The sequence below is a fragment of the Bison bison genome, unplaced genomic scaffold (genome assembly GCF_000754665.1).
Source record: "Bison bison bison isolate TAMUID 2011002044 unplaced genomic scaffold, Bison_UMD1.0 scf7180017864343, whole genome shotgun sequence".
Taxonomy (NCBI): domain Eukaryota; kingdom Metazoa; phylum Chordata; class Mammalia; order Artiodactyla; family Bovidae; genus Bison; species Bison bison.
This window is the reverse complement of record NW_011494915.1, coordinates 2,658,861-2,680,958: the sequence shown is the minus strand read 5'-3', so window position 1 is coordinate 2,680,958 and position 22,098 is coordinate 2,658,861. Positions and strand designations below refer to the sequence as shown.

Sequence of the window (22,098 nt, the reverse complement as noted above, 5' to 3'; positions counted from 1 at the left end):
ACGGCAGCCAGACTTTTTGTTAAGCCATAGTTGGAGTTCACATTTGCCCACTACCTTGCAGTTTTACTTCTAAGAGTATTGTACTGTAGTCAAATTGTTTGAATTTCAGCCATTCCTCTATGCATCTCTGAGGAATACTTTCTTCATCCAGAAAAGCCCTATTTGCACTCCTCTGCTGCCCTGATGAGAGAGGAGACTCTTACCTGCTCTGCAGGGGTGGGAGCTGGAGCTGAACGGCAGACTTTGGGTGGGCGTGTGTTGGGGGTATCGGTGAAAAGGCACCTGGAGCCAGGAGGCAGCAAGGGCATGACTTTCCGAGTTGCGGAGGCTGGCAGCCCCTGCTGCTGGCACCAGGGAGCCACACAGCCCAGCTCCCGTGGGGCTCCCCACTTGGCCCGACTTCTCCGTGATGCAAACCAGGCCACTCGGAGGCTGCCTGCAAACTTTCCACTGAGCGCTAAGCAGCGATCTCCCGCTCTGGGGGGAGTCTTCCCAGGTCCCAATCAGGCACAGCTCAGAGAATTGATCTATTAGATTAACCAGGAAGGAAAGAGCGGGAGAGCGAGCCGGGAGGCTGTGGAGTGGAGCGTTTTTGCGTAGCAGTCCCCTCCCTTCTGACTTGGGTATTAATTGCTACATTACCACTGCCATGTAAGAAAGACAGTCAGCAAAGCCTGGGAGAGCTCCAGCTCCTCCCTCCCTGCTCTGCTCAGCTTCCCTCTCCTCCTCCATCCCCTCGCAGTGCCCTCTGCCCTGCCGGTGCTGGCCCAGCCTGGCATCTGGAGGTCCTCCCGTGTCGAGGACTTGGGGGGACAGCGGGAGGGGCTTGGCGGGAGGAAGGAAGGGAACAGACACCGTGCCCTGTGGGCTCTCTGGATGCAGAAGCCGGACTCACTGCAGAGGCAGCTGTGCTGTTCTTGGAGCCTCTGGGGTGCATCCATCTCTCAGGATCCGAGCAGGCAGGCTCCAAGTTCCAGGGCACGCAAGGTGGGTGCCTCCCTTCTGGGCGCTGACAACACAACCTGCCCTTCCTCTGCCACCATGAGCGGCTGCTCCAAAAGATGCAAGCTTGGGTTCGTGAAATTTGCCCAGACCATCTTTAAGCTCATCACGGGGACCCTCAGCAAAGGTAGGGAGCCTGGCCTTGACCCGCGTTTTCTATCTTGGTGTGGTCTGACCGGTCCGAGTGCCTCGGTGCAGTAAGCGTGGCATTTCGGTCCACCTGGGTCTCCGAGGAAGCTGGAGGAGAAACTGGTGGCTGGGTTTCGGGGTTGCTGACAACCTGGGTCCTGGCTCTGAGCAGGCGGGCACCAGGCCAGGGAGCTCAGCGGCTGTAATTGCCCGGAACTTTGGAAATGGATTTGGTGGTGTGTGGCTGATTGGTTACAGGCGGGCAGAGGGACAGGACCCTTCCCAGAGCACTGGAAACGGCTTAGAATGACTAGAGTTTCAAGAAGTTATCCACAGAGGAGTGTTGTGTCTTGTTGATAAAAGAGAGATTTGATGCGGTGGGCTGTGAGTAATTCTGCAGATCAGAGACGCTGGAGGGAGCCAGCAGGAGTGGCTTCGAGGCTGGAATCCATGGTGCACTGGTGAATACAGGATCTATATTAGCTCTGGGTCTGATGTGCTGAGAGCTTTCTCCTCTTGGGTTCCAGGGTCTCGTGTTTCTGGGGTTTTGTTCATCATTTCTTTGTGGTTTGGGGTCCCTTTTCCTTCTGTGTCTCCTACGTAAGCCCATGCCCCAAGAACTGGGGCGGCAGGGAGTCTTCAGGTCTGACTGCCCAGGTAGCCCACGAAGGGTGCTGTGGACCAGAATCAGGGCTCCTTGTGTGCCATTCAGCCTCAGGACACAGAGGGGTGGCTAACGTCTCTGGGCCATCCCTGTGTCTGGGGCCCCTCATTGCACTCTGTACCAGGGAGTGTGAGGCACTCAGAGACACTCTGGCAAACTTTCTGGAGATAAAATTTGAAGAGAGAGCAGCAGCGTGATGTGACTGCACTGGCTGAAAAAACGTCTTTAAATATTCATGCCCTTCGTTCAGGAGGAAAGAGTCTTGGGGGAAGCAGCAGACAGGGTATTTGGAGAAGGAGCGAGGCCCACAAGCCCTTGATGGGGGTTTTGAAAACGACAGTGAGAGATGATAAAGGCTGTGTATGAGCCTCTCTGATGACCTGGGTCAAGGCTGCCCGGCAGGTCTAGCCTGCTGACATGGTAAGGTGGGTATAGAAGGAAGGATGGTGAGGTTCTGCTTATTTCTTTTCTCCGCTCCTTTCGCCGCTCCTGTTCTGTCCCCCACTGCACTTGTGAAACAGGTTACTGCCCCTCCTGGAACCCCAGGTGGAATGAAAACTCAAAACTGAGAGTCAGCTGCCAAGCAGAATTCCCAGGGGCTCCAGGCAGGGTGGACTGGGGCGAGGGGAGAGAGCAAAGGGCTCAGAGGATCGCGCAGAGTGGCCCCACTCAGTCCTCTGACACGAAAGGAGTGCTTTCTTCTCACGCCGGCGATTCTGGCTCTCGCGGGTAACGGGTGGCGAGCGGCATCCTATCCCAGTCTCTGCTTCCCAGAACACGATGGAAAGAGCTTTGGCCTGGACTTAGGCAACCTAGGTCTCAACTCCAGCTTTGTTCCTTACGCAAGTCACAGCCTCTCTGAGCCTCAGTTTCCTTATCTGTAAAATGAACCTAACCCGTCTACCTCCCAGCCTTGTTGCAAGGATCCAGGGAAGCTGAGACACAGGCTCGCTTTACGGGGCATGATGCAGTGACCCCACGGGAAGGAGCCGCCAAGGACTGAGATGGGCATGGGTCTGCAGAGGGGACCCAGACCATCCAGGCCTCCAAATTCTTTCATGTATCTGACTTCAGGTGGGGCTGTACACTCCAGGCAGCATCAGAGCAGGGAGAGATCTTAGAAGGACTTAACGCAGCAAGCAGGGGTGAGTGTGAGCAGGTGAGGCCAGTCAGGGAGAGAGAGGGTGTGCAAAAGGGTGTGTATAGAAGACAGAGGGTGGATGGCTATTTGAATAAATGAGCATGAAGATACTTTCATCTGCATATTTACCTATAATCATTCATTTAACATTTATTGAGCACCTGTTCTGTGCCACACTCATAAGACACTGGACACACGGATGAATAAGGCTCAGGCCCTTTGTCAAGAAACGTGCACACTGGTGGGAACACAGACCAAAGACACAAGACGCAGACACCATGGGGACGTCACACTGGTGCTGAGACGGAGGGAGGCATCAGAGAACAGACGCCCGGGCAGGTGAAGAGCTCCTCTAAAGGCAGCATCTCAACCGAGTCCAGAAGGCACACTGGGGCTGGGCAGCAGAATGAGGTTGGCGCTGGCAGTGGGAGCTCATTGAAGCCTCAGTCTCTGCAGAGCAGCCAGCCGGTGGGTCAGGATGGCCCCCTCTCTCCACTCAGAATTCCAGAGACTGAGATCTGTGTGACACAGAAAGGGCTCGTGGGACCAGCGCTGGGGACCGAGTGGCCGCCTGGACTTCCCTGGACCTGCTTCGTGCCGACTTTCTGCAGACCCATGTGTGAGGTGACACGGCAGGCACCGGGGCGGCACGCTGCTCCTGGCTCCGCAGAGAGCCCTGAGTGGTTACACAGCCCTGGCTCTGTGCCAGGCGCATGCTGGGAAACCAGCGTTCTGCCCACCCCAGGTGTTCAGTAAATATTTTTAAAATAAACAACCAAGAAAGCCAAGCCTAGAGCAGGGGAGTGGAGAAAGGTCTTTTTAATGTATAGACCAGCCCTAGGTGAATTTAGAGTAGAGCCTATGTGGACATGTGACATTTGCATCATGATTTCTGATTTTCATTGTGATTTCACTTATTCATCACACTGAGCCCTAGATTTGTGATAATCCAACCTTTAGAAGAATTTCTCTCTACTCCTTTTGCAACTGAGGAATGTAAGACTCCCAGGGACCTCCAGCTGGTCCTGGGAGCAGCTTACCGTTTCTGCCTGCCTTGGGAATAACTGGGGAACAGGGAGGGCCCATGAATGCCCATGTCCTGGTCACCTCCCTCTGATGCCAGCCCTCCCCAGTCCCAGTGGTCTCAGTGGCTGGTGGCCTAGATTTCTCATGGCTAGATCTCCAGATGTGAACAGATCAGGTCCTCCTCCTTGACATCGATCTTTTCCTTCACAGCTTTGATCACGATATGTGATCTGTCTTTTCTTTTAGGAACACATCAGCTAAAGGCTGTCTTCCTCACTTAAGCTCTATGAGGGCAGGGGCCAGGTGCATTTTTACCCACCACTGTGGCCAGTTAGGCATCCAGGGCCTGGCCCAGAGTGAGTGCACCACCAGTAGGGCTAAATGAGTGAGCAGCTCTACGCGGCACCCTGAGGTGATACCTGGAGTAGCTTGAGTTTCTAGGAAGCTCCGTGCACACCTCTGTCCCAGAGGTGCTCAGTCTATGGCCAGAGGGTAAGCCTCCAGCCAGACAAATCATTCAGAACCTTGCCTGAGCTTCTTTGTGTCTTGGGAAGGGCTTTTCAGTTGTCAACAGAGGGGCGGACGTGTGTGAGTCGTGGGGATGGGCAAGTGTCTGGCACCTTCACTCCTGCCCCTCCGGCTCTACTTTGATTTGCTTTACTTACTGCATTTTATTGATATTTAACAGCAAGTGTCTAACTTAAAAAAAAAAGTTTGAAAGCCGATTATGCAGAGGAAAAGGCAATTTGATGCCAGACTAGTACATCTTGGGCTTTCTGCTGGGGAGCCTCGTGTTCTCTCTGGCCTCAGTTACCTACTCTGTGAAGTGGAATCATAAGTGTCCTCCTTATAAGATTACACAAGATTGTCTGCCTAAAGCTTCCTGCGCAACGGATCTCCCGGAAATGTTCCATGGTGCTCCCGCAGTGGTTAACTGGTACTCTCAGGGCTGCGAGCATCTGACAGCAGGGATGTCTCACTTCCTGCTTGTTTCTTGAGCCCCTGGCACAGACTCTGAGAGCAACTTCTGCTGCTTCCCTTCTCCTGAGCTTTCTCTCCTGTGGCCCACCCAGGGCTGAAACTGACATTTCTTACACCTGACTCCCTGATCAGGAGCCACGAGTGTGCCTCCCAGAGCCAGGCCCTCCCCTGCTCTAAGGAAGAACTTAGCAGAAGCCCAGCTCCCTGCTGGGAGTCCCATAGCTCCAGCCTCGGGGGGACCTGCGTCCTCCTCTTCCTGTGCAGCCGCCCCGCAGGTCTAGCTCAGAGACTCCAGGACTCAGAGGCAGAAGTTAGAGGTCGTGCAGGCTCCCCTCCGGCTGGGGAGGTTTAAGCCCATTTCCTTCTGCATTTTGTAAACCCATTTGTCACCCCAGGCACAGATGGCAAAGCAAAGCATGAGGTAGGAGTCCAATCCGGGAGAGCTTCAGTTGTCCTGACCACCCATGTGGCTGCGGGGTCAAAAGCGGGCCGGTGCTGATCTTGTAAGATTTATCTCAAGGACTTTGACCTGGAGCCCCAACTCCCCCTTCTGCCCTGGCCCAGGTCACTTCTCTCTGCACCGCAGGAGCTCAGCTTCAGACCCACTGGAGACAAGCTGTGCCTCTTGCCATCTCTTCACTGCTGTTCATGGGCCTCAAGAAACTGACCTTGAACCTGGGGAGGACTCTGCCCTCGGGCAGGCTGGGCTGGAGTCCCAACCCTGCGGTCCACCAGCTGTGTGAATTTGGGTGAGTTGCAAAACCTCCCCAAACCAAAGTTCCTCCTTGTTCATTGGAGATGATAGCGATATCAACCACGAAAGGCTGTTTTCTCATTTAACAAGGATAATACAAGTCACAGGCTGGCAGCTTGCAGGGAAGGGGGCGACTCTGCACTTGTAGGGAGTTGAGAGCAAGTCCCTCCTGACCCTGGAAGTAGGCATTGCAATCACTTCAAACCATTTTTACAATTTTAAGGAGACTGACCTTTAGCTAAGCCAGGTGGCCTAGCTGGCGATGAGTAGCAGGGCTGGAATTAGATCGGGTTCTAGTGGAGTCAAGACCAGGTGCTTCCCTGTCCCCGGGGCTGAGGAAGATGCCCCTGCAGGCACGCTCCCCACCTTGTGACCAGGAAAGTTCCCCCAGCTTCTCGTTAATTTTGTAGGTGTGTTTGTCAGAAATGATTGTACCTGCTGAATCAATTCAGGGCAGCCATCTGTCTTGCAAGGAGTTGGGACAAATTCCATAATGTGGCATGGCCTGGATTAAGGAACACTGATGGGTAAAGGGAACACCCCCACACTCCAAGGTCAGCGAGACAGATGCATGTGTGCCCACCTGGCCTCGCTATCATCTCTGGGGTCTGGGCACCTACTGAATGGTGGGCCAACTCTGCACCCACGAGGGACCCTCCCTCACCGCTCTCCATTCTTAGAGGACAAGTATGAAACATGGTCATGCCAGTGGAGAAATACACAAGTTTTATGTCATCAGGCAGACTAGAATAGAGACATCGACTCTTTACTAGAATTATCTAGGAAAGCAATGACCTTGACTCTGGGGATCTTGCAACCTGTGAGATGTGACAGTGCCCTCTGTCAAAAGGAGGACACCACCTGCCTCCTGAGAAGCTCAACTTGTGTGCACCCATCTTTGCTGGGAAAATTAAGGTCCCCACCATCCCCAGTCCGAGCTAGTCTGCTGTCCCAGCCATGCAGGTAAGCACTGAGTCCGTGTGAACACAACCTCTTCCCTGGTTGCAACTGGCAACCTCTGAGCGTTTGTACCTTGCCATCAGCAGAAAGTTCCGTCGTTCTGGTCCATTCCTGCCTCCTCAGTCCCAAGCCAGAGCCTGCCAGGGTGGGCAGTGTGCTTGCTTTGGCTCTCCCCTGTTCAGTAGCCCTCATCCCAGCCTCCAGGTCTCTTATCCTTGTCCCTCTGTGGCAGACCCATCACTCCCTGATTCATTTTGCTGGCCAGGTGCTCTCCTCAGGGATTGGGACTCTGGGGTCCCCTTAGTCCCACAGCAGACGAGAGAGGAGGGTGGGACCTCCTCCCCTGCCCAGGCTGTCCCTCTCTGGGCCCCCAGGCCTCTGTTCCACATGACACCGATACCAGGCAGGAAGGATTTGTTCAAGGCTGCTTATCCCAGCCCTGCTGCACAGACATCCTGTTAACTTTAAGACCACCGGGGAGCACCTAGTTTGTTTCAAATTAAAAGTAGCTGGAAGTGGGCCCCTCTGGCAGGTGTGAGGGCTGCAACATGAAGACACAGTGGCTCAAATCAGGTCTTACTCAGTGTTGGGAGGTTCAGAGGTCCCTGGCCACGCCAGTGTGACCTTCACTTTCCCCATTCTGCTCAGGTGGCAGAATCTTCCCTGGATTACCTCTCTCACCAGACTGTAAGTCCCACGTCCCAGAGAACTGTTGATTCGTGAGAACAGATGTGGTCGGGTGAAGCAGCCACAGAAGACTGGAAGACGCTGGGGACGCACAGCTCTGGAGCCAGGCAGCCCTGGCTTCGAATCCTGCCTCTGCCTGGCAGGGCAGCCCAGGGCAAGCCATGTCCCACCTTGAGTCTGTGTCCTCCCGTGAAAAATGGGGCCAGTCTCTCCCTCCTCGTGGGGCTACGAGGAGAGGGTGCCTGTGGCACACCTGGCACCAAGCACAGAACAGCTGCCCAGGGAAAGGCACATTCCCACCCTTCTCTTCCTTTCCTGGGGTTAGACCTTGGACTTGTAGCTGGCAGGAAGGAGGGAGAGGCCAAAGAAACAAGCCCTGAGTCAAGGCTTCTTCCGGCTCTTCTCTAGGTGTGCTGCTCCTCCAAAGTTGCCACCTCCACCCTCAGCCACTCTCAATTACATCTTTGTAAACAAGGATTTGTCCACAGCTGAAATTATCCTTTTTATTCAGTGGTTTTATGTTTGTATTGACCATTCCCTTGCCCCTCTGAGAGCAGGCACAGTCGCCGCATGGGCCTTAGGTGATGCCTCGAGCTGTGGATGGATGTTGAATAAATGATGACCGACTGCTTTCCCTGCCCAGCAACACTCAGGAAAGTGTGACTGGAGTCCATTTCTGAGGCCTGGGCTTTGTTAGGCTAGTGTGGAGGCCTCCCATGCCCCATCTTCCTGTTCTGAATTTCTGTGCAGGAAGTTGATAGAAGTCACCAGCCACAGTGACCTTGATGAGGTGAAGGGTCAGTGCAAGCAAGACCAAGGGCCTGGCCACCCCTTCACCCCGGTTCTTGCATGCTCTGTGGGATTGCCCTTGCTGCCCGGCCATGGAGGCTGGCCAGATGCACAGAGGGGAGGTCACACAGGCTCCCCAGGCCAGCTGGATGCAATGGAAGCCAGCACTCCAGGAAGAGACACCAGTGAAGATGTTTATGACCACCGTCAGCCCGGTCCCTGTACGCTCCACGAGAAAGCCTTCTTCCTGTTGGGATGATGGCAGGAGGGCCATGAATGTAATGCTAAACATGGTCCTGTCTTCCTAAAGCCATTGAGTCCCACTTTGTGGTCTTAGAGCTGCAAAGAGCAGCTGATTGGGAGCTGGGCCTGGGTTTGATTCCGGATCCTTCCCTTCTCTGGGCCTCAGTGTCGTCATCACTAAAATGAGGGAGTGGCTGGTTTCAAAGGCCCCTTCCAGTTTTAGACTTTTAAGATTTCCCAGCAATCCTTGTAACACTATGCATGGCATCTGCTCTATGCCTGACATGGCTGTGAGCACTGCACACGGTTTTATTTAATACACACAAGAACCCTAGGAGGTGGAGAGCTCCCACTAACCCTCTTGACGGCTGAGAAGTTCTGGGCTTCAGGAGTGGAAGTGTCTGGCTTCAGGTCACACAGCCAGCTTGGAACACAGCCAGACTTGGAAATCAGGCTGTCTGCCTCCAAGTTCCGGTTTTACTCCTTACATGACACTCCCTTCATTTCTGAAACTCAGATCTGGTGTAGGAAAGTAATAAAGACAAAACTGGTTCTTTCCCAGCTTAACAAAGAGGTGGCCCAGGTTTCAAGGCCTCCATTCTGACCCAAGCAGCACAGCTCTGGAGAATTCCCCTGAGATCTGTGACTCACTGCCCCCCAACTACACCCCAAATCCTCATGCACAGATTCCCCTTCCCCAGCCCAACCACAAAATATATGGGAGAACTAGCCCAATAGCTGAGATTGCACAGAGGGGGAAGAGAAGAAATACCACCCAGCAAGCATTCCCATTGTAATTCCAGCCCAGCCAGTTTCCATTTCTTGCTGGAATGAGGTGCTTCAGAAGCAGAGGCAGATAATGGAGCAGGAGTCAGAAGGGTAGTTGTGATTCAGAGGCTTGTGTCTGAGAGGCTGGGGTTAGTCTACCCAATTTTCTTTCTGTAATCTTTTGATTAACCCTGGGCCAGTTGGGGTGGCATTTTTCAAACCATCTGTGCTTGGCAGGCAAAGCCAAGCCCAGGCTTGCAGCTCGCTATCTGAAAACATCAGCTGGGAACCGGCTGTGCCTTGGGATACTCCTAAACCACAGCCATGAGGCATATTGGACTGCAGCACCCTCCTGCCGTCCTTGCGTTGATTAACCCTGTCCTGGCCTCACCCGTCGAAAAGCAGCAGCCTGTCCTGCCAAACCCAACAGGGCCCATATGAGGAATAATAACAGCTGCTGTCCATTCACTGTGTGTGATTTGTCTGCTAAGGTTTTACAAGGATCCCTGCAGTCAATCCAGCCTGGCATTATGAGTTACCTTCTTTAGTTATTCCCACCGTGAGGCTGGGAGAGGCTGATTACTTTACCCAAGATGACAAAGCCAGAGCTATGACTCTGAAGCTCGCATACAGTACCAAAGAAGCACTCTCTGCCTCCAAGCCCTCAGCACCGACATCCTCCATCATGGACTTTTTTGTGCTCCCCGCCCCCGTTCACGTGCCGAGGCCCTAACTGCGTTCAGGCTGTACAGTGCGTCCCCTGCATAGCAGCCTTCAAGTTGCCAGCTTTCTGAGACGTGAACGCGCGTTCGCATGTTCCATCATGTAAGTTAGTTCCTGTGTCACGACTGTCACGTGTGTGCGTCCTGTGCCAGTGGTTGTGCTTTTGTGTCCTTTACAATATTGTGCAGAGCACAGTAATGCAGCATCTTTATTGCAAGCCCAGGATGTTCAGAAGCAAGTATAAAACCAGCAGTGATGGAGCGGCTACTGCTAAGAAGCACCAGCTGTTGCTATACCATAAAGTTTGAGATTGGAGAAGGAAATGGCTACCCACTCCGGTAGTCTTGCCTGGAAAATCCCATGGACAGAGGAGTCTGGCGGGCTACAGTCCACGGTATCACAAAAGCTAGACACGATTTAGAGACTTAAGATTTAAAATTCTTTCTTTATTTTTTGTGTTCGTTTTTTAAATATTATTGACGTGAAAAGCATTATAAACCTATTACGGAAAAGTACTATATAGTCAGTTGTGTTAGTCGGATACCTAGGGTAACTTTGTTGAACTTACAAACAAACTGGGCTTACAGACACACTTTCAAAATGGAACTCGTGAGTACCCAGGGGACTTAGTATATTTTGAGATAAGACTTAAAACAAGTATTTCAGGTTAAATGAGGTGGGGCCCTGATCTGATGAGACCAGTGTCCTTACAAGGAGAGACACGCACGCAGCGAAAAGGCCACGTGCAGACACGGTGAGAACACAGAGGCCTCTGCAAGCAGAGGAGAGAGCCTCGCCAGAAACGAGCTCTGCCAGCACCTCGGGCTCGGACTTGCAGCATCCAGAGCCGCAAAGAAAAATACTCCTATTGTTTAAGCTGCCTAGTCTGTGGTATTTTGTTAAGGCAGCCCTAGGAAATTAATATGCCCCACAGACAATTCTTTACATAGCATTCTTTCCCACATTTTGTATTGTCATAAATATATGTAGCATGAAATTTACCATTTTGAGGTGTATGATTCAGTGGCATCGATTGCATTTCACATTGTTGTACAGCCGTCATCACCATGTAGTTACAGAACTTTCCATCTTCCCACACTGAAGCTCTGTCTCCATCCAACAATGACGCCCCTTTCCCTCCTCCACCAGCTCCTGGCCACCACTTCACTTCCGCTATGAATGTGGTTATTGTCAGTCCCTCATGTAAGTGGGGTCACACAGCATTTGCCCTTTTGCACTTGGCTTATTTCACTTAGAATAATGTTTTCAAGGTTTATCCACGTAGAATGTGTCAGAATTCCATTCCTTTTTAAGGCTGAATAATACTCTAGAGTAGGGATTAACCATAATTTTTTTTTTTTTATCCATTCAACCATTGCTGTTCATCCACTCCCATATTTTTAGAATACATAATGCGCTTCCTCGCAACTCTGCCTCCAGTGATTTCTTGCCAGGTTCAGAGTCAAATGCAGACTTTCTTCTGTGGTCTATAGCCTTTTTTTTTAAATAAAGGGTTGACTTTATTTGTATTTATTTATTTAAGTGCAGCAGACCTTAGCTGCAGCAGGCAGGGTCTGCGTTGCGGCTCACAGGCTCCGTAGCTGCGGTATGTAGACCCAGTTGCCCAGCAACTTGCACCTGACCAGAGATGGAGCCCTCATCCCCTGCATCAAAAGGCAGGTTCTCAACCACTGGGCCACCAGGGAAGTCCCTACGGCCTTTGCATGATCTGTCCCTGCATTTCTGGCCTCCTACTCTGCTGACATTCTCCTCCCACCACCATGTCATGCTGTTCTTGCTGGAACACCAGGTCCTAGCCCCCGGGTCCTGACAGTCACTCTGCCCTCTCTCTGGACACACTCCACCAGCTTTCCTCTTCTTCTCTCCCGCACTTCATTCAAATCCCTTCCTATCTGAGATCCTCATCTCCCTCTACACACAACGGCACATTCTACCCTCTGAGGCTGTCTCATTTTCCTGAACAGCATTCGTGCATTTCCGTCACACATTTATTCCTTTATCTCTGGCCTGGTTTGTCCACTGACAGTCCAGCTCCACAAGGGCAGGGGCTGTCCTGGCTGTAGCTGCTTTTCCAGCACCTGGGCCAGAGAAACTGAGCAGGCCACCAGGCAGACGAGATGCTCAGGAGGGGACAACGCAGTGGGAAGCAAAGCTGGCCCTGGAACCTAGGCCTCTGGGTCTTCTTTCCTTTCCTGGTAGTCTCTACCCTGCATGCCCATTAAAGCCTTTGCTTCTGTGTTCTGTCTTCTCGAGTCCATCTTTCTGTCCACATTTATTCTCCCTAGCAAGGTGCCAGTGATCCTAATTCAATGGAATGGAGAAAGGAAGGGAGGATAGATCACAAGTCTTTCTATTTGCATGTCTTCCTGTGGCCTCTAGTCAACACTCGTGAAAGCCAAGCAAACCTCTCTCTCCTGACTTCACTGTTTCTCCATACATGTCCCCAGTGTGTTTTTGTTCAGTAGCTCATCTGTGTTCGACTCTTTGTGACCCCATGGACTGCAGCATGCCAGGCTTCCCTGTCCTTCACCATCTCCCCAAGTTAGCCCAAGCTCATGTCCATTGAGTCAGTGATGCCATCCAGCCGTTTCATCCTCTGTCGTCCCCTTCTCCTCCTGCCCTCAATCTTTCTCAGCATCAGAGTCTTTTAAATGAGTCAGTTCTTTCCATCAGGTGGCCAAAGTATTGGCGTCAGTCCTTCCAATGAATACTCAGGACTGATTTCCTTTAGGATTGACTGGTTCGATCTCCTTGCAGTCCAAGGGACTCTCAAGAGTCTTCTCCAACACCACAGTTCAAAAGCATCAATTCTTCTGCACTCAGCCTTATTTATAGTCCAACTTTCACATCTCCAATTTGCACCTTTGGTTATCTTGCTCCCTGAGTCCCATTGATTATCTTCCCCCTGTGGTTCTCTTGTCTGTCACGCTTGCCGTTCTCAGCACTGTCCCCAGAGTCCAAGCTCTCATCATGTCTCACTGCTTTGATGCAGCTGGCAGGCCGCATCTCTTCCCGATTCTCCCCTCCTGTCTCCTCCACACCAGGGCTGACAAAGAGATGGTTCATTTAATCCAGGAGCCCTACTTCTGGAATTTTACTCTAAGCAGATCATCAGAGATGTACACAAAGACTTTTATTCAGGGGTGTGCATAAGGGTATTGCATTACAATAGTGAAAAATTGGAGATGATCTCACCTTGTCAAAAAATAGTGGGCTAAATAAATTTTGATTCATCCATCTGGTGCAATAATATTAAACCTTTGAAAAATTATTTTGAGGACTACTTAATAACAAGCAGAAATGCTATTGACATAATATCAGGTGAAAAATCAGATTACAAAACTCTATGTACAATGAGACTCCAATCTGTGAATAGATACCTGGACAGAAAAAGTACAACAGAAAAGACACAAACAGAAATCCTGGGTTTTAGCTGAGATACATGGTTATTTTTTAAAGTTCTTCTTGATAAAAGAACTATATTCTCTGCTTTGTCTTCAATAAGCATGTATATTTAATCAGACCATAAAACATCATTCACTGAATACACATCTTTAATTTTTTAATTCTTCCCAATAGCTTCAATAAAGTTATGTCTTCATTGCATTATGACATTGCCTGTCCTCTTCATATTAGAGCATACCCAAACTTCCGGGCCTGGAGCTCAAAGCCCGTACCCTGTGGTCCCACCCCACTTCCTGCTCATATCTCCTCCAACACAAACACCTTCTTCTCCAGCCACACTCATCCCCACCTGGTTTCTAAACCAGACTTGTGTTTTATATCCCTGAAACTACCCTCAAATGAGTCAAAAAAAAAAACCAAAAAACACAGTGAAGGAGTGCAAATATGGCAAAATATTGATAATAATTTGTGAACCAAGGTGAAGGGTATGCATCTCCTAGATACTAATTTTGCAACCCTCCTATTATGTTAGTCTCTCAGTTGTGCCCTATGGGCTATAGCGTGCCAGATTCCTCTGTCCATGGTTTCTCCAGGCAAGACTGCTAGAGCGAGTTGCCATCCCCTTCTCCAGGGGATCTTCCCAACCCAGGAATCAAACTCAGGTCTCCTGCATTGCAGGAAGTTTCTTTACCTTCTGAGCCACCCAGGAAGCCCTTCTATAGGTAGACATTTTAAAAACCTCATAGTTGGGGAAAACAAAGGGGCTAAAGGCATTGACTTCACTAAGAAGTGACCTTAGTTTAAACCCCAGCTCTAGGGACTTCCCTGATGCTCCAGTGGCTAAGAGTCCATGCTTCCAGTGGAGGGGGTTCAGGTTCAATTCCTGGTCAAGGAACTAAGATCCCATGTGCTGTGTGGTGCAGCCTAAATAAATAAATCCCAACTCTGCCACCTGTTAACTGAGTGACAATGACCTCAGGCAAGTTAAGTACTTCCTCAGTCCCTGTTTCCTCATCAGTAAAGTGGTGATAATGAAATCATGTATTTATTTACTACCATTGCCTGGAGAATTGTATAAATGGAATAAATGGGTGTAAAGGTGTTAGTGAGGAGTCTGGTCACCCTGACCATTGTGAACTACTAGTATTGGTGTTAAACAATGGTTCTTAACCATGAAGTTATCTGTAATGCTCTCTACCTTCCTTAACACTCACCTCTGGATAACTAAGTGAAGCACTGTGGTTTGGGGATCTTTCTGCCCCTGGCTCAGAGCAGTGAGCATTCAGTGCAGGTTCCCGCAGCATCGACATCTCTAGGTCCTGGCATGGTGCCTGGCAAAGAGAAGGCAGCCAGTAAGGGCAGGAATCCCAAAATGAAGAACCAGAAGGGTTCAAGCTTCACTTTAAAGAACGCTCATCTCATCAGATACAAGCTTGTAACCTTGCTGATGTAGCCGCCTATTCCCACGTGCTTCTCAGAGATAAGGCATCACCTTGATAAATTAGCTGTGGATATAAGCTTCCTGCAGTTGGCATGGAGATGCAATTTAATTTCCAATTAAGCCTGATTTCTGGGCCAAGGGATTTGCCTGCCTCACACTGGGAGGATTATTCCAGCCAGATCTATTGTCAATGTTGGTGGTTCTTCCATGAAGTAGACTGTCATGGAAACTGGTCCTTTGGCCCTTGGATGGTTCAACCAGGCACTGCTTTCCCCTGGAACTGAGTTTATACAGGTAGATTCAAGAAAGTTCAAAGTAGACTATCCATAGCAGAAATTTTTAAGACAGCACAGTTAACAGAGTGAAAAGGAGAAGCAAGATGGTCCTCCATGCTCACAAGAAAGAAAAGTGGGAAGTTGCTCATGAGAAAAAGAGGGAAGTGGGAAGTTCTCCGAGCTCAGAGAAGAATCTATATCATCTGAGGAAGGAGACACCTTTGCTCAAATGGATGGTGAAGATTTGCTGAGCATCTTTTCTATACCAAGGGCTGTGCTGAGCACTTCACATTCAGTGTTGCACTCAATTATCAGACAAAGGATGCTGTGCTCATTTTCCTTTTTTGAGGGGGCTGCACCTTAGCAGCATGTAGGACCTTAGTTCCCCAACTAGGGACTGAACTCGTGCCCCCTGCATTGGAAGGCAGATTCCTAACTGTTGGACCACCAGGGAAGTCCCTCATTTTCCAGTTGAGGAAATGGAGTCTCAACTGCCTAGATTCATAGACAATCTAGATTCGAACTCTCACCTTTCTGAGCATTCCTCCCTGCAGGCCCCCTTTCCAAAAATAAATAAAACACATAGTTTAGAACCAGAAGAATAAGGTTACACTAAGCTGAAACTTGCCTCCCCCCAAATTTAAGAATAAGAAAAAGCCTTTAAAACATGTTCTGAAAGAGAGAGTAGAATGACTGAGTCTGCTTGGGGCGCATGATCCGATGGAGGGACGAATGGCACCGGTTTCTGTTTGGGCTTCACACCTTCCCTGCAGTGTGATGGACCGGTGTGGCTACGATGCTCACAGGAAGTCAGAGGCTCAGGCTGCTCCAGACCAACGAGGTCCTGGCTTATGACTCAGACTATTTCAGTTCCGGGAGTTGGAAAGAACCCATAGAGAGCATACAAAACAGTGTTTAAAGACACATGTGTACAAGATGTTTCAAAGAATACCACGTGCATGGCCAACAGAGTCACAGAAAAATTAGATACCAAGAAGGCGTCACGTGGCCCAATTTTTATTGATGATTGCAAAAGAAAATCCTGAAGCTGTGTATAAATAAGCATGCTATCCACTCCTGGACAAGTTCTGTAATGGAGTATGGAACCAGTGGTTTGGGAACACCTGGAGAAGAAAGCAGGGTTGACCAAGAGAAGTGTGAGGTCCCTAAGAAAGAGACAAGTCAGCACAGCCTCTCTTCCTCCCTGCTTTTTAATATGGTGACCAGTTCATGGATTGCTGTGGCTGTAGCATGCCTGGGTTGCTGCCGGGTGTTTGATGGGCTGTGGGCTGGGCTATCGCGGCATTAGGCAGAGCATAGCTAACTCCATCCACCTGTCCATGTCGGCAGCTCTCCATCTGAATCTTTTCAGGGCTTTTCCAGATGCTTTGCTTGGGTGTCACTCCACATCTGTGAGCTCTTCAGAGATGTGGCTCCAGGGAGCCATTTGAGAGCCTGGGCTCTGTGGGAAGGTATACAGAGGCACCCAACGAACTATCAGTCCTGTCGAGAATTTGCCATTTTTGACATTAGGCAGAGACTAAGAAGCAGGACATTTGCTCCTTGGAAGAAAAGCTATGACAAAGCTAGACAGCGTATTAAAAAGCAGAGACATAACTTTGTTGACAAAGGTCCCTTTAGTCAAAGCTATGGTTTTTCCAGTAGTCATGTACCTATGTGAGAGTTGGACCATAAACGAGGCTGAGCACTGAAGAACTGATGCTTTCAAACTGTGGTGCTAGAGAAGACTCTTGAGAGTCCCTTGGACAGCAAGGAATTCAAACCAGTCAATCCTAAAGGAAATCAAACCTGAATACTCATTGGAATGACTGATGCTGAAGCTGTAGCTTCAATACTTTGGCCACCTGATGCGAAAAACTGACTCATTAGAAAAGACCCTGATGCTGGGAAAGATTGAAGGCTGGAGGTGAAGGGGACGACAGAGGATGAGACAGTTGGATGGCATCATCAGCTCAACCAACATGAGTTTGAACAAGCTCCAGGAGATGGTGAGGGACAGAGAAGCCTGGTGTGCCACAGTCCTTGGGGTTGACTGAACAACAGCAAGGGGAAGGGTGCACAGTGGTTAGAGCGTAGAGTCTGAAACAATACTGTTCAGGTTTGAATTCCAGCTCTGCTGTTAGCTAACTTTTGACCTTCAGGAAGTTAAATCTCTGCACTGTTGTTGCCTCATCTATGAAGTTGAGATAGCAATAACAGCCTTAAAGGACCTTGTTAGGGTTAAATGAACCATACATATTAAAGCTTAGCCTGGATCCTAGCCTACGGGTGCTCAACAAATATTAGCTTTTATTATTGCAGATGATAGATTATAGTCCAAGGAGTAATTTGCTAAATACATCCTGAAATAGAAGGAGCTGCCTCCCCATACAATGAGTTATTTGTCAAAAAAGATGTTGACATAAGTTGATAAAGAGAAACATTATAGGAAGGGCTCAAGCACCAGACTAGAATGTGGGGAAAAGTTAGATGATCTTTAAAGAACTACTGACCTTCAGAGAAAATGAGTTTATGTTTGAATATAAGAAAACAAAGGAGTGTCAAAAAGCAAGGGCTCCAGAATGGACAGAGTAGGCTCAGGGCAACAGTCTCCCTGGGACTGGAGACAGAAAACATGTCTGAAAGCTGTGGAGGCCACAGAAGCCCCTGTTTTTACTTCATGTAGCTTGAGGGCAGTCGGTGTGGGGTGAGGGAGATTATGGGAAGTTGAAGTCTCTGTACCTGAGAAGGGAGGCACAACCTTTGCGATGAAGCACCACCTTTGTCTAACACTCAGTCGGGAGTTGATTGTTCTACAGTTATACACATCTCTTCCCCATCCTCCTTAGCATTTAAGGAAGTTGTCTGATGAGCATGTGCTTTATATGAGTGGGAAGGGAGAGCTGTGGAAATCTAGGGAGATGACGAATTCCGTCTTTGAATCGACATGATGAAGGTTAAGGAACAGGAAGATAATTCATGAACAAATCCATTGGTGGCAGAGAGACCCTGGAGGCAGGAGAGACGGGGAAATGGAAGCTCCCCTCCTGGCTCCAAGTAGGGATCACATGAAGCTTAGAGGAGGCCATGGACGCACACAGGGCACAGTGAGGAGGAGCACGAGGACCCCGGCTGTCTCTGGACACACGAGGTCAGCAGTTCCAAAGCTTTCTGGTCGCAGAATCCTTCTAGAGTCTAAAAACACACTTACAACTCCAGAAGAGATTTGGTTTATATGGGTTATATTAACCAGTGTTAAAAGTGAAGGGAACTAAAAAGCCTCTTGATGAAAGTGAAAGTGGAGAGTGAAAAAGTTGGCTTAAAGCTCAACATTCAGAAAACGAAGATCATGGCATCTGGTCCCATCACTTCATGGGAAATAGATGGGAAAACAGTGGAAACAGCATCAGACTTTATTTTGGGGCTCTAAAATCACTGCAGATGGTGATTGCAGTCATGAAATTAAAAGACACTACTCCTTGGAAGGAAGGTTATGACCACCCTAGATAGCATATTCAAAAGCAGAGACATTACTTTGCCAACAAAGGTACGTCTAGTCAAGGCTATGGTTTTTCCAGTGGTCATGTATGGATGTGAGAGTTGGACTGTGAAGAAAGCTGAGTGCCGAAGAATTAATGCTTTTGAACTGTGGTGTTGGAGAAGACTCTTGAGAGTCCCTTGGACTGCAAGGAGATCCAACCAGTCCATTCTAAAGGAGATCAGCCCTGGGTGTTCTTTGGAAGGACTGATGCTAAAGCTGAAACTCCAGTACTTTGGCCACCTCATGCGAAGAGTTGACTCATTGGAAAAGACCCTGATGCTGGGAGGGATTGGGGGTAGGAGGAGAAGGGGACGACAGAGGATGAGGTGGCTGGATGGCACCACTGACTCAATGGACGTGAGTTTGGGTGAACTCCGGGAGTTGGTGATGGACAGGGAGGCCTAGTGTACTGCAATTCATGGGGTCACAAAGAGTCGGACACGACTGAGCAACTGAACTGAACTGAACTGAACCATTTTAGGAATGAAAACTCAGAATGTTTCATTTAAATGAATTTATTTTAAAACAATGATAAACCCATCCCAGGTTAACAAAAGATTATATTTTATTAGAAATAGTTACATTTTCAAAAAATTATTGAGAAAGGGCGCATTGTTTTCCTTTTTTGCAAATTGCTTTCGTGCTCGGCTTAACAGACAACAGGTTTCTCAGGTCCATGTTCAGTCTTTTGTGATATCACATGTCACACACATAAGCTCTGAAAAATTCCGCACATGGTGAGATTGAGAGTGTGAAAAGCAGGCAGTATGTAAATATTATTATGAAAATAATTCTGACCTTGCAGGCCTCCACTTGAGAACCATTACCCTAGGGGCTTCCCTGGTGGTCCAAGGGTTAAGACTCCTCCTTCCAGGGCAGGGGGTGAGGGGTCAATCCCTGGTTGGGAAGCTAAGATCCCACATGCCACATGGCCAAAAAACCAAACATATTTTTGTTTCCATTCACTCTTTTATTTTAGAGAAAGCATTTGAACACAGAAAAATAGAACAAATAATATAAAACACCCATATGCTCCTCAGAAAGCACCCCTCAAAACTAATGTGTTAGCATTTTGTCACATTTGCTTCATATTAACATTACAGATACAATTGCACGTCTTCAAATACCTTGCCTCCTCTCTAGAAGCAGCATTTGGAGTCTATCAATTCCAAAAATATTAAAAAAAAAAACAGAAATATATTGTGACAAACTCAATAAATACTTAACAAATGGTCTACATTAAAAAAAAAAAAAAAACTTTTTTAAAGAACCATTACCCTAGACCATGGTGAATTTCTTCATGTCTTTCTGATTTTGCTTTGGTCTCTTTTCCCTACATACGAAAGGGCAGTGCCTGATGAGGCATAAGATAGCTGCACTGTGATCAAACAGTATCTTTGCAAGTATATAATTCAAATTCCTCTAAGTGCAAAAGACATTTGCTATTCTTATGCACCAGCCTGTGCTGCCAATTAGCAATATGGTGAGTGCAGCCTACAATCTGCACACCCAAGGAGTTTTGAAATTAGGAGGAATTTTAGGTGAATTGTTGATGGAGGTGGGGGAGGCTAGCATTATTTCAGGAGGTCACAAAAATTGAGGTTTGAGTAATAGTTTTCATTGCATTATTTTGAGTTTGCATCAATCAGGTTCTTCACTGTGGAGAAGGAAGCCCTTGATAATGGTGGGAAAGGAGGGAGAAAGAGCAGCAGGATGGTCAGCCCCTTGAGCAGGCACTGTGTCTGCTTCATCTCTGCCCCTCCCTGTCCTCTTGCCACTGATCTCCACCATGCCATCCGAGTTCTGGGCGAGCGACCCAGGCGCACCTCTCCAGGGGGGACTCCCTGGTCCGGGAGAGAAGAGGCGAAAACAGCGCCAGCCCTAGACTTTGTTAGCAGAGTGATTTGTTTAAAGAACTAATGAGGGCTGTCTGCTCCCAGGCCGCCCTCGTTCCAGAAACATTTCTCCTCCATGTCTAACTCCATCATGCTTAAATCCCCATTAGTTCATGCCCATGTTGGGCTTGAAGTTCCGTGACCAGCGGGTAGGTGTAGGACTTGATAGAAGTAGGCCAAACTCCATTGACAGGAAGAAGGCATTTGTCTCAAGCAGAGGAAGTTCATTGTCAATAATGCATGGGGCAGTGAGGCCTGGGCCTCCCCAGGTACTTCTTGCTAGAGGGTGGTGGCCTTTTCCCCTGTAGGGGCTGTTGGGATAGTCTGCATTTTGGTGTATTTCAGCCCCAAACGCAGGTGCATGAAAACCATATGCAAAGAAACCCCTATAAATGAGATTCATGATGCGGATACTCTTTCTTTTTTAAAAAATTAAACTTCAGTGTGGGGGGAATTGTAGATTCCCATGCAGTTGTAAAGAAACACACAGATAGATCTTTTACCTAATTTTCCCCCAAAGAAAAGATCTTACCAAACTATAAGACAATATCCCAACAAGACTTGCTAGATTCACGGGACTCTTAAGATGTCCCCGAGCCCAGAAGGAAGAAGCTCCAGGGAGTAGGGTGTTACTCCCCCTTGGAAGGATTGTCTCTAGTAAGAACCCGGAGGGTGTGAAGCTGCATCGGGGATCCCTGATCCCTGACTTGCATGAGAACACCTTGCGGATCCCAGGATGCAACGCTGTTCCTTACCTGGACCCTGGGGCTTCCGGTGACTGAGTCAGCTAAAGAATCACAGGCCAGGCTCTGGAATCACACAGCCCAGGGCTCAAGTCCCGTTCCTCATTCACTATCTGGTTGACCTTGGCCAATGACCTCTTAGAGCCTCAGTTTTTCATAATATACAGCACTCACCATGTGTCAGTCACTCTTCTAGGAACATTATACAATAACTAACAACCCCCAAATGGGAAATATTATGATTAGTTCCTATGTTGCAAGTGAGGAAACTGAGGCACAGGAAGGTTATTTGTCCAAAGCCACACAGCTAGGGAGTAATACGGTTGGGTGTTGAAGCCAGTCCATGTATATAACCTCTGTCCTATGCTGCTTCTCCTTATCAATGAGGTGGGTTCAGTAATGCTCACTGAATTTTTATGAGGCAAACTTCTTAGCACTGTGCCCAGCATGGAATAAATAAGCAGCAAAAAATGCTAGTTAACATTATTGTTGGTATACTTTCGTCTGAAAGTTTCTGAATATTCATTCCTTCTTATTGTTACTAAGAACAGTGCCAGAGCCAGCCGGCAAAGTTGATCAGGTCCCGAGAACGTGCACGGCGCGGCTGAGAAAGAAAACTACAGCAAAAGAATGCTACAACAAAGATGGGGTCGAGAGGTTCAGACACGTCTCCACAAAGGGAAGCGGTCTGACCACGACTTTATTCAGCATCTTATATTTATACAGGAGAGCGTGAGAAAGACAAGACAGTTAACATTTTTCTTGGTTGATCTATACATCTTACAAAAAGTCACAAGAAATCTTGAGAGCATGGGAATGGCACCCTGTTATTATTTCTTATACCAGATAACATTTCCCTGTGCGTGAGAAGTTTGCCCAGAACTCCAGGTGTCTGCAGTAAATAATCACC

The 22,098-nt window shown here is 48.8% G+C and overlaps 1 protein-coding gene across 2 annotated transcripts in view; it reads left to right on the top strand.

Annotated features, from left to right (window-relative positions):
* The first annotated feature begins 1,041 nt into the window (after positions 1–1,041).
* Positions 1,042–22,098, top strand: part of KCNIP1 (Kv channel interacting protein 1) — a 410,971-nt gene continuing 389,914 nt past the window's right edge. For both annotated transcript variants that reach the window (XM_010854563.1, XM_010854562.1), the window contains exon 1: positions 1,042–1,129. In XM_010854563.1, the coding sequence (XP_010852865.1) occupies positions 1,042–1,129 (88 nt within the window). The remainder of the gene's footprint in view (positions 1,130–22,098) is intronic.